The 17,749-nt window shown below is 48.9% G+C and overlaps 5 protein-coding genes across 5 annotated transcripts; 4 read left to right on the top strand and 1 right to left on the bottom strand.

The window, feature by feature from the left end:
• The first annotated feature begins 281 nt into the window (after positions 1-281).
• On the top strand, positions 282-1,037 carry LOC128721573 (small integral membrane protein 8). Its single transcript, XM_053815342.1, has 3 exons — positions 282-328; positions 443-606; positions 678-1,037. The coding sequence occupies exons 2-3, from the start codon at positions 505-507 to the stop codon at positions 831-833; spliced, it is 258 nt and encodes an 85-aa protein (XP_053671317.1). The 5' UTR covers positions 282-328; positions 443-504; the 3' UTR covers positions 834-1,037.
• On the bottom strand, positions 880-3,430 carry LOC128721572 (eukaryotic translation initiation factor 2A). The gene is made up of 2 exons (XM_053815341.1): positions 3,377-3,430; positions 880-3,001 (listed from the first exon to the last, which is right to left on the bottom strand). The coding sequence occupies exons 1-2, from the start codon at positions 3,405-3,407 to the stop codon at positions 1,164-1,166; spliced, it is 1,869 nt and encodes a 622-aa protein (XP_053671316.1). The 5' UTR covers positions 3,408-3,430; the 3' UTR covers positions 880-1,163.
• An 854-nt stretch (positions 3,431-4,284) lies between these two features.
• LOC128720928 (UPF0687 protein C20orf27 homolog) lies at positions 4,285-4,963 on the top strand. Its single transcript, XM_053814630.1, has 2 exons — positions 4,285-4,335; positions 4,418-4,963. The coding sequence occupies exon 2, from the start codon at positions 4,427-4,429 to the stop codon at positions 4,961-4,963; it is 537 nt and encodes a 178-aa protein (XP_053670605.1). The 5' UTR covers positions 4,285-4,335; positions 4,418-4,426.
• An 871-nt stretch (positions 4,964-5,834) lies between these two features.
• Positions 5,835-16,060, top strand: LOC128730932 (mediator of RNA polymerase II transcription subunit 12). The gene is made up of 11 exons (XM_053824060.1): positions 5,835-7,697; positions 7,776-8,467; positions 8,551-10,260; positions 10,497-10,577; positions 11,319-11,403; positions 11,486-12,208; positions 12,274-12,461; positions 12,542-12,824; positions 12,894-14,346; positions 14,428-15,612; positions 15,713-16,060. The coding sequence occupies exons 1-11, from the start codon at positions 5,835-5,837 to the stop codon at positions 15,871-15,873; spliced, it is 8,424 nt and encodes a 2,807-aa protein (XP_053680035.1). The 3' UTR covers positions 15,874-16,060.
• Positions 16,061-16,265: 205 nt separating this feature from the next.
• LOC128720955 (uncharacterized) lies at positions 16,266-17,114 on the top strand. The gene is made up of 4 exons (XM_053814656.1): positions 16,266-16,433; positions 16,553-16,724; positions 16,803-16,903; positions 16,973-17,114. The coding sequence occupies exons 1-4, from the start codon at positions 16,368-16,370 to the stop codon at positions 17,087-17,089; spliced, it is 456 nt and encodes a 151-aa protein (XP_053670631.1). The 5' UTR covers positions 16,266-16,367; the 3' UTR covers positions 17,090-17,114.
• The last annotated feature ends 635 nt before the right edge of the window (positions 17,115-17,749 follow it).

Genomic DNA, 17,749 nt, shown 5'->3' on the forward strand with positions numbered 1-17,749 from the left:
GGGTAACCATATTTCGCGTGACACGGGGAAAACTGATTGCAAGGGATCAAATGTGCAACATTTTCCGTGCAGCTTGCGTTTTTGTTGTTTTTCCTTTTACTTGTACCCTCTTGCAGCTGCGTTTTTCTTCACGCTGGACGGTGGCTTCTTTTGTCTCTCGCGTCCATCCAACACCTTTCGCTTTCGGGCCACTTGTCAAGGGAGCGCGACCTGTCAAACCAACCATTGCCATCTCTTTCGCTCCCAATGTTGTGACAGCGAACGTCAACTAAGTGGCGCAACAACACCAAACACGAAAACACGGAAAATCAGCATAATCCTCGCACGGGTGAGAAAAATTAGCTTTAAACGGCTGCTTCCATGTACATTTCTAGTTGTTAAGGAATCTAAACACAAACGGCGTATTGTATAAAATTATGGATTCTTCTAATTATTGCTGCAGTTCCCTTTGCGCTGTAAACTTGTTTGGAAATGCTGATTGAGTAATCACGTCGCCACAACAGAATGACCGACAAACCAAAAGAATCTGCGCCCGGTGACGGAATTCGTTCCATGCGATCAACGAACGTATTCCGGGCGATAAATTTCGAACTGTATGCCAAACCTGTAAGTAGTGAAGTTGCCTGAAAACCCACCAAAACCAAACACTCTTATTTACCACTTGCCTTTCTCGCTAGAATGTCGTAGTTATGAGCATTGGAGTCGTTTGTCTCGGCATCACATTTGGATACATCGCCTATATGCGGTCGAAATACGAGGGTTTGGGATATTATACGGCAGTACAAGAGGATGGCAAAGAAGTGTTCGTTAAGCGCAAATCAAAATGGGAATAAATCAGGAGGCGCATTAGGCATGCTGAATTAACTAGTGATCGGGTAATTTTTGCTTTTTTTTGTCGAAAAGTTAGATTTATTTCGCTCAAAAGAAATAATCTCCCCTGCGAACTGTGCCTTGATGTTAACAATGGAAAATTCTATCAAAAATTCTTCTACACGTAGAAGTTCGAAGTAGGTGTAGAAGTCAATCCCTTTTTGTTATCACCCGCCATTGATCGGTGACATAGGCATCGGGAAACAGTACTAGAAAATAAAAGAAGAGAGTTTTTGCATGGAACGTGATTTCACTGTGCGATTTCAACCATTTCACAAAATGCACGGTGCGTTTTAGGCAACCTTCAAAGATTGCAGTTCCTGAATTAACTGGTTTTCCGAGTTCATCTTTACAATCTGTGTCTGTAGAAGCTTCTCACCACGTTCGTTCTTTTCTTTGAGTACTTTAATCTCTTTTAGTTTCTTTTGAATTGTCTTGATTTTTTTATCCTTGACAGGATCACCGGTGGCTGGTGCTTTCTGATCGTCATTATTCGAAGGGGTGGATGGTCCGCTCGTTTTATCAGCGATGCCATTGGCTACATCACCAACGGTGGCAATATTTTTCCCTTTTTTCTTTGTGCCCTGCAATTTGGGTTCAGACTGCGATGCGGGCTCGGTTTTAGTTGCCTCATCAGTGCTAGCGGCAGCTGCCTTGTTAGCTTTTTTGCTTCTCTTGCTATTCTTGATCTGGACCGAAGATTGATAACCAGGAGGAAGTCCCGGAATTGGTGGTCGTTTATCGACCGTTTCGCCACTGGCTGTCACAGCAACGTTATTGCGAGCACCGGGCGGAATGTACTTCTGTTTGCTGGCCACCGGTGTTGTGGACACAATGCCTGCAATTTTTTCGTCCGAAATGGGCGTTTCCTTGAACGTACCTGTCGGGTACTTTTGCCACAGCACCTCAAGCAACTCGCCGTTCCAGTTATACTCGCCTAGCAAAGCGCCAGAATAGTGCCATACCTTGAAACCGTTCGACATGCGAAGACGCGGTGCCGTTGTGGCCGTCATAAACGTGATTCCATTCGGGTTCCACTCGAGCAGCGTTGTGTCCGGAGCTTTGAAGTTAGCCAATTTCTTACGCCGCACCAAATCCCACGTTTCGATGTATCCCGGCAAATTGCCGAATCCTCCAAAAAGGACTAAGTTTCCGAAACCATTATAGTAGATCGAATTCCGATTGCCTGGCTCGAAGTCATACACCACGTCACACTTCAAATTGAACAGCGTGGCCCTAGCCGGCATGTATCCGTAGACAATACAAAATTCCGTCGATTTAGGGCTCCAGGCTACATCATGTATGGGTCCCTCGGCCTTCAGCTGGATGGCACACGAATCGCCCTTTGGAGTCATGTAATGCAGCGCTTGCTTGCCGTAGTAAGACTCTCCCGTCTTGTCGACCTCGGTGCTAGTCAGCAGGATTAATCCGTTTCCCTTGCGGTTCCACATCATGTCTACTTTGTCAGCTTGGAAGAAACTTTTCGATGCGACTGGCTGGGTCATTTCCAGGTTGGGATACTTGAACAACCGGCACATTGACGGTGCTCCCTTCGTGCCTGGAATGTAGACACTGATATGCGGCGGTGACGGGCCGGGCGCCACCGATAGCCCTCCATTTCGAAGGCCACCGAAACGCTTCGCCACCTGCTTGAACCCGGGCCCGGTTGTGCCGTGATCGTAGAAAAGCGCCTCTCCGCCGACCAACAGAGCGGAAATGCTTTCGTCACAGCTCCAGTGCATGTGCCAGTCCTGATGTCGCTTCTGGATGATGGAGAACACCTCCTCGCCTGTTTCCGCCCGATAGATAAACAGGTTCGGCTTCTCCTTGGGCGTCTCCTGCGGGTTCTCCGTGTACACTTCCCACGTCATGAGGAAGTTACCGAGCGGGGAAAACCGCAAGTAGCATGCCTTGGGCCGTGGCAACGAAGCGATCGTTTGCCAATCGGCCGAAGCACGGCACAGCTGCACCGTCGAACCATTGGCCCAGGCCAGAAACCGTCCATCAGGGCTGTAAACAATAGCGCGACAAGATTTGCTTTGGTCGGGAGTAAATCTTGTGTCCGGAAGAAATGTGAGCTGTTGTTTTTGCTGTTCGGGCGTCCACACTTCGACTCCTTTGGCGGATCGCACTGCAATGGAGAAAACAGAAACACGCCCAACAGTTAATTCGTGTCAGTTACAGGAGCACATATTGGAGCATTAGACTGATTACAGGCTAATAAAGGATGCGTAAGTTACATCCCACCCAGTAAGAAATCGAAGATTTATCCGCCATAGCAGGGTCGTAGATCGGTGACGTCAACAAAAAAAAGTGTGCTACGATCACATCTGACATACCGCAGCATGTTCCTTAGTCATGGTGCCCGGTAGAAAGAACATGCCACTTTTTTTACTTATTTATGGCGTTAATTTCATTCATTCTTGAAATACTTCGACTGTGAGAAAACCATGCCACGTTGTATGGTGCTTTTCCATAGAAAAACGTCCATATCGAGTTTACTTACACGCTAATGTAGGAGTTTTTCCGCTCGCCATTGTTCGCGTAGCCCTTTGGTGACGATTTCGATTTTGACTTCTTCTTCTTATTTCTTTTACATGTGGAGCTCGATGGCACGTTCAAACCATAACAAAGCGCTGTCAACATGTTTTTTTGAATTTGAGCAGCAAGCACGTTGTACGTTGAAATTTAAAAAAAATTAATCATAAAGCAATGAAACATACTAGCATTTACAGCAATAATCCAAAATTCAAATATTCATTTACATATTTTGGGTGATAAAAACCTTACGCTATTAAAATTACACATACATTTGTTCATGTATCTTGCACATCCTGGTCAAGAAATGTCAATATGAGACGCGATAGTGCATCTCAGTGTGGCTTAAGGCATATATAAACGTTTGAACATTATCAATTTAAAAAAAAAGGATTCAGACAAGATATTGTATCAATGGTATCAGTATTTCATCAACTAATCAATTAGATATCATTATCTCAATCTGTCTGTCTGTTAATGTTTTATGCATGTTGAAGTATCAGAAAAGGCAAACACTGAAGAATATCACAACAATGTTATTAGCCGAAACCAATTGATAATATCATTTTGATCGTTCAGTTTTAAATAAACATATGAAAAGAGAAAATGTCCGGAAAATTGTGTACATTCGTCCGTTGTATAAGGATTTTCAGTGAAGCATATTTTGCTCTTAGCTCTTTTATCTATTGACAAGTTTTTTTTATTGTAGTCAACAACGAACGTTCGGCAGGTCTGCTAACAGAACCCGCCAATGCGTCGGCGAAGACGGTGAGATGCGATTGCGTGTTCTTAAAATAACCAGGTACAACACGTTACAAGACAAGAGCTCCGATAAAGAGGTCAACAGGAGCACACGGAACGTGGAAACAGTGTGATCTTAAATTGAGTATTTCCTTCAACTTAACTGCAGCATACAGCAGCTAGAAGGTACGATAACGGATAGCATAAATTTGGTATTCTGCTAGTGTTGTCACGTGCCGCCATGCTAACACTGGTATCATGCTTACAGGCTAAAACGATGGGAGACTCTCCACATCACGTTCACTTCGACCAGACGGTGATAAATGATGGACTGCACGATAACAGCATTATCTACCAAGTTGCACCGGACGGAACGTCCCTCACTGTTCACCTTGGATTTTTGCAGATAAATCACCGCTATCGCATAGAGCTAAATGTACCGGCATATGCCATGAAAGATGCAGGTTTCGTTGTTGCTGGCAATAGTGCATTTATCGCGCAGGACATCGCGGTGCCCAATGTGAACTGCAAACTGCTGGATTTTTCCTCCTCCACAGTGGAAGTGAAAGGCGTGGAACATTTTGCGGTGACGCTCGAGTTCTATGCTTACAAAGAGAAGCTTCTCAAGGAGCATTTGCGTTTATGTGGAAAAGAAGAGTCCGATCGTAAGCTGGAATTGGTTCTAGTCGCCCGTGTCTTAGGTAAAGGGAAAGGAACACCCATGCTTCGCAACGGAATACACTGCATAGGTGTGGAGAAAGATGATGAGGAATCGGAGATGTCCGATTGGCAGGGGTTTTCTAAAGATAAATAGATAGCATTCAATCTTTTTACCGATTGTGTATTTTCGACCATTGAAAGCGTAATAAATTTCGTGTTCTTCAAAACAAATGGCTCGCTCTTAATTTTGTTTTACGCATGTAGTAACAACGCCTGTTGAATATATCGGGAAAATTCACGCCGCGCGAAGTGGTTTAAAAAAAGAGTAAAATAACAACAAGGGGCTTGACCTTGTTTATGTTGGATGAGCGGGGGTTTGTTTACAAAAGGCACTCACCTTGTGGGCGCTTTTCATCTCATTTCAGCTAACAGCACGCAAAACGAATAGATGCTATTAAATGAATTAATGTACGATGTTACTAATATTTTTCTCATAAGAATGATGCTCTCTCACATCGAGAGGCTTAATATAAGCATTATCACGTGGCTTAGCAAGCTTAAATTTCATTTTCTTTTCGTCAACACAATAAACACATCAGGGTAACTCACATTTGCCAAAACAAAAAATAAACGGTACATTCGATGACCGTACGTGAGCGTCTGGTCCGTGAGTGGCTAGCTGTCATTTTCCGGCAGCCATATTTTGTTTTCCTGCACAGCCTATAAGTTGGCTTTTAATTTATCATTTTTTTTGCGTGCAATCGGTGCTTTTCGTCGAAATGTGGTGATTTGTTGTGAGGTATTACTTTCCGTTGGTGCATAGCCGCTAAAAGTGCTCCTCGAACAATGCTGCAAAGGCGAGCAAGTGCAAATTGATCGCTCTGTGTGATGCTAGCATGGAATGCTAGTGTCTCCTACACCCTGCGGCATATCGTTCAATCAGTGGAATATTTAGCGCCTTGATCCATCCCTAACTACCTCGTTTACTTGGTGCATTGCCCAGAAACAACAGCGAACGCTTTGGAATGAACATGCGACCGCTGAAGCGGCCCCGTCTGGGGCCACCGGATGTATATCCGCAAGAGGCAAAACAACGGGAAGACGAGCTTACGTCGACGCACGTCAAACATGGTTTCGCGACGGAGCACAAATTGTCCGAAGAATTTGGTACGGCCCGTAACTGCAACGTTTCGGCGAGCAAAGTTGGAGCATACTTCAACGCGATTCTTGCAAAGAAGGAAGAGCTGATGACTTTGCCAGATTCTGGTCGAAAGAAGCAGCAGATTAATCCGAAGGACAACTTCTGGCCGGTGACTGCCCGCAACAAGGCAACATTGGATACCTGGTTCAAGGATTTGGCCGGTACGAAACCTCTGAGCAGTTTGGCAAAGAAAGCTCCCTCGTTCAACAAAAAGGAAGAGATTTTTGCGATGCTGTGCGAGAACCAGGTCACGATGCAGCGAGCTGCTTGGTTCATCAAGCTCAGCTCGGCCTATACCGTTGCAGTATCGGAGGCGAAGATAAAAAAGCGTCAAATGCCCGACCCAGCCACCGAGTGGACCGGCACGATGATCAAGTTTATGAAGGATCTGATCCCGAAGCTGCACGAACATTACCACCAAGGCCCACTGCAGGAAAAACCGTCCTCCGGTGGGTCAGGAAGTTCTAGCAGTATGAGCAGTGGGAACAGTGCTATCGGTCTAAACACTAGCTCTGGGGGATCAAATCCTTCGACGATTCCACCGCCTCTTTCCAGTCCGGCGGGGAGTATGCACAGCCCAGCTGGTGGTAATCCGGTTGCAGGATCTTTGCATGCGCAGCAGCAACAACAACAACAGCAGTTGCAGCCACCGATTTCGCCTCAAGAAGAGCAGCGGATAGCACAGCGGCAATGGAATTACAGTACGCAGCTGTGCAAGTACATGTACGAAGAAGGCCTATTGGACAAGCAGGAGTTTCTCAACTGGATCATCGATTTGCTGGAGAAAATGAAATCCTCCCCAAACGCGGACGACGGCTTGCTGCGCATCTATCTTCCGCTGGCCATGCAGTATCTGTATGATTTTGTACAATCCGAGCGATTCTGTCGCCGTTTAGCCTACGCCGTATCGAAGAAGTTAGCCCAATTGATCAACCAAATGGTAGAGAGTCACAACATCAACTTAAACTCATCGGAACCGGATGCAAATGCAAAATCTGCAACTGATACTGCCGAAGGAAAGGACAAACAGTACGAAAAGCCACCGAAAGAAGGAGTGGCTGGGGCAGGCACTGCACCACAGTGTGTAGAAGTGAAATCTCCTAAGGCGAATCCGTACGAAATGATTTTCACCGAGTACTTGCAATGTTCACACCACCGGGACGTTGTGCTGCAACTGTCCTCCATTCTGCAGGTCATCACTCTGGAGTGTCCCACGGCACTGGTATGGTGTGGTGTTGGGGAAACGCGATCCTCGTCCGCGCTGTCTGGAAGCCCGCTTGACCATCTGCCGGTGGCACCGTCAGGGCTTCCGATGCCGGAACGATACGGAAAGTCAAATGAAGACATACGTCGGCAGCTTTTTGAGGCTGAGGAAAGCATCAAGGTCCGATCACGACACGCTGAATCGCGCTGGTGCATCGACAAGTGGCAGACAGCGGCTGGAAACGCCAGTCTGAAGATACTGGCTACACTGGATGCGCTGGATGGACATAGCTTCAATCGGATGGATACGAACAACTCGCTCGATTCGTTGTATTCGAAGATATTTCAGCCGTTCCAGGTTCAATCGCTTAAACCGACAGAGAACACACCCGGAGCTGGTGTGAATGGTCAGGGGACAAGTGCAACTTCTGGAATTGCAGTTGCTTCTGATGGAAAGGATGCAGCAACTAAGCAGTTTGAATATGTATGTTGTTTAATGTGATGTGAACGATCGACATTGCTAGATCTTTAATTTCTCCTTTTCTCTTCCACATCATTGCAGAATGTTGAACAAGATTCGTCGATCGTGAAAATCTTGTGCGAGTGGGCCGTCTCGTGGCAGCGCTGGGGAGAACATAGGGCAATGGTCGTGGCCTGGTTGCTAGATAAACGACAAAACGAGGTGCTGACCGCACTCGAAAACGACAGCTACAGCAACAATCTCAACAGTTCTGACGACAAAGACTCGGTGCTGTCCGGCAGTGGGTTAAACGGTGGACAACCCGTCTTTCAGCATATCTTGATGAACTTCCTCGACCACGATGCACCGGTACTGGAGGAAAGCGGAGCGTCACAGAATAAATCGCAGTTCACGAATCTCGTGCATCTGTTCAGCGAACTTATCCGGCACGAGGTATTTTCACACGACGCGTACATGTGTTGTTTGATATCGCGGGGCGACCTGCTCACTGGAGCGGGTGGAATGCTTTCGCTCGATAGTCACGGGATTTGCAACGCTGGCTTGGGTACGGGACCGATTTCCAACAAACCGGCGACCGGCTCTTCACCGAACAATGCCAGTGGAATGGATGACGATATGCTGCAGACGGACTTCAAGGCCAAACTTGAGGATCTCGACGACTCGAATGTGGACGATGATTTGGATAAGCTTCTGCAGCACATTAAGGAAGATCAGCAGAATTCCATGGACGCCCCGGATAGCCCCAAGGATCCGGAGCATGCGGCACCGTCTGTGTAAGTAGTAACTTTCGTTTATTCTCGCCAAGATGGCGTCCCGAAATGTTAGTGTCGTTTTCAATGTATGATTTTCCCGCTAGGACCGGATTGGGTAAAGCTGAATCGTCTAGCCGACATTTTCTGTACACCGAACATTTTCCGCTCTGTCAGGACGATCCGATCTCGCAGCACGATTGCAACCAGCGATACATCCTGTTGTATGGTGTTGGCAAAGAGCGTGACGAGAAGAAACACGCTGTCAAGAAAATGTCCAAAGAGATCTGCAAGCTCTTCTCGAAGAAATTCAGCATTGACGTGGCCGAGGGTGGCAAGGTTAAGAAGCATTCGCGCAGCGAATTCAATTTCGAATCCACCTCGAACAAATGCCAAGCGATGTCGTACTTCGATCAACACGTCGTCACTTGGCAATGTGCGGTGCAGGTCCAGGAAATGCTGAACGCGTTTGCGGTTGGTAACAGCAATTACCTGCCGGTGCAGGAGCACGTGGCGTTCCTGTTCGATCTGATGGAATCGGCGTTCAACATCTACGGGCTGATCGATACATGTATACAGATCTTACGTGAACTGCCCGACGTGGAGCTGCAGCTGATTGGAAAGAGCTCGGTGGCGCTCGTTCGAAGCTACACGACCTCGCTAAGCCTGTATGTGGTGGGTGTGTTGCGGCGTTACCATAGCTGCTTGCTGCTCTCTCCGGAACAAACGACGGCCGTCTTCGAGGGACTCTGCCGCATCGTGAAGCACGTAAGCAACCCAAGCGATTGCAGCTCGGCCGAACGGTGCATCCTGGCCTACTTGTACGATCTGTATTCAGTTTGTGCGTCGCTGAAATCACGGTCCCAGCAGGACCCATTTCACAATGCCTATCCGAAGATCAAACAGGCTCTTTACACACCGCTACAGCCGAGCCCGTCGGCACACACGTACAACCCGCAGTTTATGATCGATATCATCACGAACCCTCGCCGAGGAGGAAAAATCGAAAGCGCCTGGGTCCGGCAGCTGAACGAATCCGCCTCGAATCGATACAGCTTCGTGTGCAACGCCGTCGTGGCGGTTACGCGCGACATTGACAATGACTGCTTGAATGATATTGCGGCCATGTGCGCTGAGCTGACGGCATGCTGCAATTCACTCAGCACCGAATGGCTAGGAGTGCTAATTGCCCTTTGTGGATCGAAACGAGATGCAGGGTATTACGTGGACGTGCTCACCCAGATAGATGTGCAGAACACCAACATTCACAATGCACTGTCCGTGTTCATGAGCATCCTGGTTGCGCGGCATTGCTTTTCGCTGGAACACTTCGTGGCGCACGTTGCGTTGCCTTCGCTCGTGCAGGCCTGCAAGGGACGCGGTGAAATAACGCCAGAAATCGAGGCGGCCCGGCAGGGCGCAAGGGTATCGTGTCACTTGTTGCTGCGGCTGTTTAAAACCAACGAGTGCCCACAACCGGGTCTGTACTCGGTCAGTACATCTCCCAATCCGATCACCGTTGGGAACGGACACAACATTAAGCTGAGCTGCGACCGTCATCTCCTAGCTGCGGCGCACAAAAACATTGGCATAGCACCTGTGCTGGCGGTACTGAAGGGGATTCTCTTCGTCGGAGAGGAAACAGCACCCAAGGTGTCGTCGATTTTCGGTACTGGTAAGCGCAGTGGATTGAACACCCCGGTGCATCCTGACAGCACACCGAAGAGTATGGCCGGATCCGGCGACCTGAGCCATATTTTGGGAACGAGCGATCTGTCCATCCTGGGCAACCCGGACGAAGCGATGCTGGATGTCTCGTAAGTACCGATCGACTGCGGTCGAACGTTAATACTGGCAAATTTCTCACACGAAATGTCTGCGCCCTCGTCAGATTGATTTTGAATTAGATTTCAACGTTTTACTACATTCATTACAATTGGCATCAGTTAGAACGCGGTTTGTGTTTGTTTAAGTTCTTTCCCATGATGGGCGATTTGATTTTTTCAATATTTCAAAACATATTCTCTCTTATTTTTCTTGGTTCCTGATTTAGGATGATCGAACTGGGGGAACTCTCTCCAACCACCTCCGCTCGATTATACTCTAGCAGGTGTGCGAATGGTTTGCCGTTTGAGTTCGTTTGTTTGATTTACTACTATTATTATTGAATGTGTACTATTCTATATCCTGTTTGTGTATGTCTCCTATTACACGTCGCATCGCTTACGGTATCAGTTACTCATTTATTCTTTGCTTCGGCCAGCGAAAGCGCAGATTGACTTGCACTTGAGCCAAGCTCTCCACAGCTGCACACCGCTTAGTCGTTAGGACTTTCCTTTTTTCACCAACATTCTTTGTGTGTGGCAATGGTCGCATCGAATGCACATCTTCATCGGTGGTTTGTTTGCTAGTCATGGCTGACGATGCTCGTATGCTAGAATACGCATTGCTCTCAACATCATTATCATCCTGGGCATAATTCTCTTTGTTGGGTGTTTAAAATACTTCAAATCCGTACTGCCTGTGTGAATTTTGCATTTGGGGTGGACCATTCATTCTTACAGACAGGATAACTGATTAAGGATAACACACTATACGCACTCATCGCCCTCGGAATAGCACCTAGTTTGAAGTGTTACGGATCAAACATACAACCCTCAATCTGTGTTAGCATATCGTGTTTCTATTGCGGATGTTGAACCCCTCCATTGGGTCCTGAAATATGCATTACCATTTGTTTTCACATTATGTTTTTGGTTGATTTACGTGTGTTGTTCCTTCATGCTCCTATGTTATGTTCACACGCGCTAGTGAATGTAGGTATACTTCATCGCTCGGTTATTGATGTTTTGCTTTTGTAACTCTTTTTCCGTAGACAACAAAACTCCCACCTGAATCAGGAAAATGCGACCAGTCTTTCTGACTTCGCCCAGCACGTGCTTCGGCAAATCTGTTCACAGGTAAATATCTTCATTTTAACCCTGCGGAAACATCGAAATATTAACCTGCCAATGGGGGGATCATTTTCGTTTGCCATTACAGGAATGGGTTCTCGAACGGTGCCTTCAAAATGCGGAAGCACTCTGCCAGCAGGGAATGCTCATCGACAATCTCCTGACGGCTAAGCAAGCACAGCGACTGTTGCATATGATCTGCTATCCCGAGCATGAATCCAACCAGATCGCAGAGCTGGACCAGAAAGCGATCATTGTGCGTATATTGGAAAACTTGGAGCAGTGGTCGCTGCGCATTTCCTGGCTCGATCTGCAGCTTATGTTCAAGCAAATCTACTTCAACACGCCGGAAATGTCGAACTGGCTGGACACGGTGGCGAGGGCAGCCATCGATGTGTTCCGTGTGAATGAGTTCACGTTGTCCAGCCCGGACGGAAAGCAGGAGAAAGTGAAACCGTCCACCTGGTTAGTGGCTCCCTTGGTTTCGAAGCTACCTAGCGCAGTACAAGGCAGAATCTTGAAAGTTTCTGGCCAGGTGCTGGAAAGCACGAGCATGTTCAGCAAGCACAAGGATGGCAATGGTGGAAACAACAACAGTAATAACAACAGCCACAGTCACGGCGCCAACAGCAACAGTTCGGTCAGCTCGAATGGGAGTACCTTTGGTAGCAAGCAGTCGGCTCAGTTGAACCATCAACCGTTCCTGGGGTTGGTACTGACCTGTCTCAAGGGTCAGGACGAGCAGAAGGAAGGTCTACTTCAGTCGCTCTATTCGCAGTTGTCACAATTCTTGCAGAATCGTGATCAAAGCGTAAGTATGGTGCCGCATTTGGGACGCGGGACGATGGTTGATGGTTGTTTCGTTTTCTCTTTCAGCTCGAAACCATCGGAGGCATTGAAGATCCTTGCGGGTTTGAGAAAATGCTGGACGCCTTGCAGTTACGCTATTCCTTGGTCGGAGGGCTGTTTGATGCGATTATGAAAAATGCTACCTCCACCACGGATTGGGCGATTCTGTTTGCTCAGCTCATCAGCCAGGGTGTGATTGACTTGAGCAACAATTCGTAAGTGGAACCTCGCGTGAAATTGAACTGGTGGGGTTGCTATTTGGTTTGCTTACATCGTATGGTTTTCCTTCCTTTAGGGAACTTTTTACCACAACACTCGACATGCTGGCCACGCTGATACATTCGACGCTGGTCAGCGACAGCCAAACCGAGCGTGACGAGAACAAGAAGCTGTACACCAACCTGATGAAAAAGCTCCGCAAAGAGTTGGGCGATAAAAATGGCCCATCCATCAAGTACGTCCGCCAGTTGCTTCCTTTGGCGAAGCAAACGTGTGAGGTGCTCACATGTGATTCGGCCGGTTCATCCACGGACGCCAAGGGCAACAAGATTGCAATTGATAGCATCGAAAAGAAGAATGTACGTGCTGTGCGCCGGTGAGAATTTGAACAATGACATTAATTGCTTTTCTCCGCTCAACGTTCACAGGGTCTCCGGTTGGGAGATAAGCAACGCGTAAGCGTTTGGGATCTTCTGGAGGGTCACAAAAATCCTGCCCCACTATCGTGGGCTTGGTTTGGAGCGGTCAAAATCGAACGCAAACCGTTGGCTTATGAAGAAACGCACCGCTTGTTGAAGTACCACACGCACAGCTTGTTCAAACCGAGCAGCTACTACTACGAACCGCTTCCTTTGCCTCCCGAGGAGGTAGATCCGCTTCCGGATAAGCTCAAGGATGATATGAAAGCCGACACGCCCTCCTCCGATCAGTCTCCGGCGCCCAGCACGGGCTCGAAAAAGGGCAAAACGACGCGCAAACGCAAACCGAAAGCAACGCCCGCCAATCAAGTACAACAGAGTCAACCGCAGCAACCGATCATGCCCGCAATGGTACCTCAGGCTGCTGCTGGCCCTCAGCAAATGCAGCAGATGCAACAACAGCAGCAACAGCAACAACAAGTGCAACAACAACAACAACAAATGCAACAGCAGCAATCCTTGCAACAGCAGCAGCACTTGCAACAACAGCAACAGCTGCATTTGCAACAACAACAGCAACAACACCTTCAACAACAGCAACAGCTTCAGCAACAACTGCAACAACAGCAGCAACAACAGCAACTGCAACAACAGCAACAAAACCAACTAATGATGCAGCAGCAACAGCAACAGCAACCAAACATTCCCCAGCAACAGCAGCAAGCGTTGCAGCAGCAACAGCATCAGCAGCAGCTTAGCTCACAACAACAGCAGCAACAGCAGCAGCAGGTGGGCATGACGCCCCAGCAAACACTGCAGCAGATACAGAACAGCAGCATGGGTGGCATGCAAATGGGAGGTCCGATGAATCCGATGAATCAGCAGCACATGCAGCAACAGTACGGTCAAACGGCGAACCCTGGGCAGATGGTTGGACAGCCAAACATTGGTGGAATGCAGGCTGGAATGGTGGGAGGACTGGGTGCGAGTATGAGTGGCGGTATGATGAATCAACAGCAACAGCAGCAACCTCAGCAACAACAGCAACCACAAGCACAGCAGGCTCAGCAGGTACAACAAGCTCAACAACAACAGCAACAACAGCAGCAGCAACAGCAAAACAACCCAAACATGGGCTTCGTTGGCAACGTAAATTCGATGGCTCAGTTGGCCCAGCAGCAGGGCGGCAATCAACAGTGGGGTGGCTATGGTTCAATGCAGCAGCAACAGCAGCAGCAACAACAACAGCAGCAGCAACAGCAGCAGCAGCAGCAACAACAACAGCAGCAATCATCGCAACAACAACCACAGCAACAGCAACAAACACCACAACAAGCCCAACAAAATGCTCAACAACAAGGTCCCCAGCAAGGACCTCAACAAGGCCCGCAGACACAGCAGCAACTGCAGCAGCAGCAGCAACAGCAGCAGATGTTCTATTCCGGAATGGGCCAGGCAACAAGTAAGTGTGTAGAATTGGAGCAAAGTGCGGCTTTCGGATTTATTTTGGTAATTATTAACGCGCAATTTATCTTCTTTGCAGTGAACCGTTTCGATCGGCCCCAGCTGAACACAAATTCCAAGCAGGCCCTATCGAATATGCTACGATCGAAGCTTCCGATCAACGCTGGGCATCCGGGCAGCTTCATGCAGCTGCAGCAACAACAGCAACAGCAGCAGCAACCGCAGCGTAACCCTCAGCAACAGTTCATGCGTGGTCCGCTTCGGGCTGGCATACCAGGCAATCCTATCGTCGCCGGGCAGGGTGGCATGGGCCCGATGAATCCAGCCATGGCAGCTGGTAACGCCGGAATCGGAGCAACGAGTGGAGGTGCGGTAATGGGCGCACAAGCCATGGCTGCCGGTGGCATGATGGGAAGCCAACAAGGTGGCCAAAACCAGCAGGCTACCGGTGGTATCATGAATCAGAATGCCGCCGCCATGATGGGCACGGCCGGTGGCTCGATCATGGGCCAGTCTGGTGGCAGCATGATTCAGACGAATATGATGAATCCGCAACAAAACCCTGCCATGGTCGGACAGGGCATGGGTAGCGGCGGTGGCATAGGAGCAGGCGGTGCTATGGCAGGCAACAGCGGATTGGGTGGCAGTGCGGGTGGTATGGGAGGTGGCGGAGGTGGTATGGTAACGTCTGGTGGGATGGCTACTGGTGGAATGGGCAGCACTGGCATCGGGAACGCGGCACCAATGGGTGGCGGTCAAGGTGGAATGGGCGGAAACAGCGGCATGCCAAACGCAAGCGGCATGGGAAATTCGTCCATGGGCAACCCCGGCATGGGAATGCAGAATATGCAGCAATCAGCCAACATGCAGAGCGGCATGTTCCAGGGACAGAACGTACCCTACCAGAACGTCAATCAGAACTATCCAAACTACAGCAACCAGGGCATGGGCCAGCAGGGAGGTCAGAGTGGCGGTATGATGAGTAATTTCAATCAAATGACCCAGCAACAGCGCACTACACAGGCAGAGTTCCTGGCACAACAGCGCGCCGCTATGGCCGCGGGCCGTGGCCAGTATGGCCAGCATGCTCCCAATGTAACGATGGGCAGCATGGGTGTCAATCAGGGCGCCGTTCCACCGTACCCGAGACAGGGAGGCAAACCGGGAGTGGGAGGAAACATTGCCCAGAACCAGCAACAGTTCCAACAGCAGCAGCAACGGTTGCGCTTGATGATGCAGCAACAGCAGCAACAACAGCAATCAGGTAGCGCTTTCACATCGAATGCGAATTTTCACCTAGCGCGCACGTAACGTACGGCGTTATCTAAACTGTCGGTTTGTTTTCTTTCCCATTGTGCTTGTAGGAATGGGCCAGGGAGGCAACGCACAAGGCATGATGCAGAATCAGGGCCAAGGCATGAGTACGCAGCAAACGCCGAATCTGGTGGCTCAGCTGCAGCGCCAGATGCCAAACCAGAACAACATGATGGGCCAGCAGTACCCACACCAGCCTCCTCAGTATTAAGAGAGCAGAACAAAGGAGGATGGCATACCTGCTACGCACGCCACGGGCTCGTGTTTTGGTCAACGGTCGATCCCCCAAAAACAACCTTACAGCACCTTTATGCTAGTAGTACATATTTATTACCACTGTGACTTGTGCAAGAGCATATATTTCTTAGTATGGTAATAGGACTCGCAATAAAATGAATATCACAAAATATGGATCGATAATTTTATGTCAGAACTTCGAAAGTCTATAAAAAGAAAGCGTTTTATGAGTAAGCATGTTAATGTTCGCTCAAATCTTCTTGAACGGCTCGTTCGAATTCCTTGAATCCGGTTTGTTTTGACAGCGTTCTAGCACCCGTGACAGCTGAGAACAAAAGGCTCGCCGTCAAAATAAAGACAGTGTTTGTAAACAATTGATCGTTGTACGGAGTAGAACATCTGTTTTCTGGTTCGGTGAAACGGCCAGTTCACACGAGCACCTGCGGGGTATTTCCCAGCACGATCGAAATGGAGTCAAGATCAGCCAACATTGTTGCTGGCGAGGCGTCCGAAACGGACGATGACGAGACTGAGGTAATTCCTAGATTCCATTCCCTCCACGGAGAGTGAAAGTGCACCGGCAGCGACCGGGTAACCAAGGTGGCCACACTGTAGGCTCTCCCCCTCCCTTCACACATAATTCCATTCGGCAGGTAATATCGATCGAAAAAGGAATTCCCCATTTATCATCGCCCGGTTCGGGTGGCGAGCTGCCACGGATGCCGTTACCGTATACGTTTGCGAGGGAAGCGGTAGAATCATCGTCACCAGCAATGGTGGGGCCGGATGGGGAACCCCAAGGTTCGCACGTGAGGCGCGCGATGAGTAAGAGCAACATAATTGAACCATTGCTTCCATTAATAGCACGTGTATTAATGCTTCGTTCGCTTTGTTTCTCCCCAGACGAACGGTGCATTTCGCTGTTGAACGAGTTCATCCACAACACGGTGGTATCCGTCTCGAAGCAGCTCAACGAAACGGATAACTTTCTGATGAAATCCCAGGTAATGGACCACGTGCTACGGCATGCCTGCTCAGGCTGGTAACGTTAGGTGGCTTGTATCTGCTTTTAGATGGTGCTTCAAAACACGACCACGTCGGTGAAGAAAATGAACGACAACACGCATCAAATGCATACCAAACTGCAAGACATTCTCACTTTTAACTTTGTACCGAATATCAACATCTAAATTAACGCTCGCGCGCCCACTGTAGGCGCCAAATGAAAACGGTCTCTTGAATGGCTTTCGGAAGCATGCGAAAGAAAGTAAACCGAACACGGGACGCCACCGAGCCCCAAGCGAGAAATAGGAGCGCTGCGGTTGTGGGTTGCACATTTCGGGGAGTTGCACAAAAAAAAAAGACGCTCACACCCCGGGCCGTTCGGAAAATACAAATTACGCTGCGTGCAATCAGCGAGCGCACTCCGCGCGCGTGTGATTCGTGAGCTGCAGAAAAAAAAGAAATCCAACCGACAGAGAAATTGACCATGCATCACGCCCCGCTCATTGAAGCAGGTCAGCGAACAGGTGGAAGCGCATGATGATGTTTTCTTGCGAGGAATTCACTGGCTGGTTATTTGTTTTTTTCTCTATCATTTCCATGCGCTCGCTTGTTCGCTCGGTCCTGCGGGTGGATGGGTGTGTTTCGCGCCAGAGAAGATCGCTGCCCTTCCCACCCGATCGGCCCTGGCACGACTAAAGCGAACCGTGGGGTGGAACACACCCGCTTGACACTTGGTATGCTTTCCACACGGCACCACCCGCCGTACAATTAGGGTGAAAATAGACACTGCCCGCGACAAGATTTCCACGCCAGCAGGTCTGTGTGCACGGGCGCGTACCGGACTA

The sequence above is a fragment of the Anopheles nili genome, chromosome 2 (assembly GCF_943737925.1).
Source record: "Anopheles nili chromosome 2, idAnoNiliSN_F5_01, whole genome shotgun sequence".
Lineage (NCBI taxonomy): Eukaryota > Metazoa > Arthropoda > Insecta > Diptera > Culicidae > Anopheles > Anopheles nili.

Coding starts and splice junctions, on each gene's coding strand:
- LOC128721573 (XM_053815342.1), top strand. CDS start 505: ATGACCGACAAACCAAAAGAATCTGCGCCCGGTGACGGAATTCGTTCC. Junction 607..677: donor TCGAACTGTATGCCAAACCT/GTAAGTAGTGAA, acceptor CTTTCTCGCTAG/AATGTCGTAGTTATGAGCAT.
- LOC128721572 (XM_053815341.1), bottom strand. CDS start 3,407: ATGGCGAGCGGAAAAACTCCTACATTAGCGT. Junction 3,002..3,376: donor AAAAACTCCTACATTAGCGT/GTAAGTAAACTC, acceptor TCTCCATTGCAG/TGCGATCCGCCAAAGGAGTC.
- LOC128720928 (XM_053814630.1), top strand. CDS start 4,427: ATGGGAGACTCTCCACATCACGTTCACTTCGACCAGACGGTGATAAAT.
- LOC128730932 (XM_053824060.1), top strand. CDS start 5,835: ATGAACATGCGACCGCTGAAGCGGCCCCGTCTGGGGCCACCGGATGTA. Junction 8,468..8,550: donor GAGCATGCGGCACCGTCTGT/GTAAGTAGTAAC, acceptor TTTTCCCGCTAG/GACCGGATTGGGTAAAGCTG. Junction 14,347..14,427: donor CGGAATGGGCCAGGCAACAA/GTAAGTGTGTAG, acceptor TCTTCTTTGCAG/TGAACCGTTTCGATCGGCCC.
- LOC128720955 (XM_053814656.1), top strand. CDS start 16,368: ATGGAGTCAAGATCAGCCAACATTGTTGCTGGCGAGGCGTCCGAAACG. Junction 16,434..16,552: donor CGGACGATGACGAGACTGAG/GTAATTCCTAGA, acceptor TCCATTCGGCAG/GTAATATCGATCGAAAAAGG. Junction 16,904..16,972: donor ACTTTCTGATGAAATCCCAG/GTAATGGACCAC, acceptor ATCTGCTTTTAG/ATGGTGCTTCAAAACACGAC.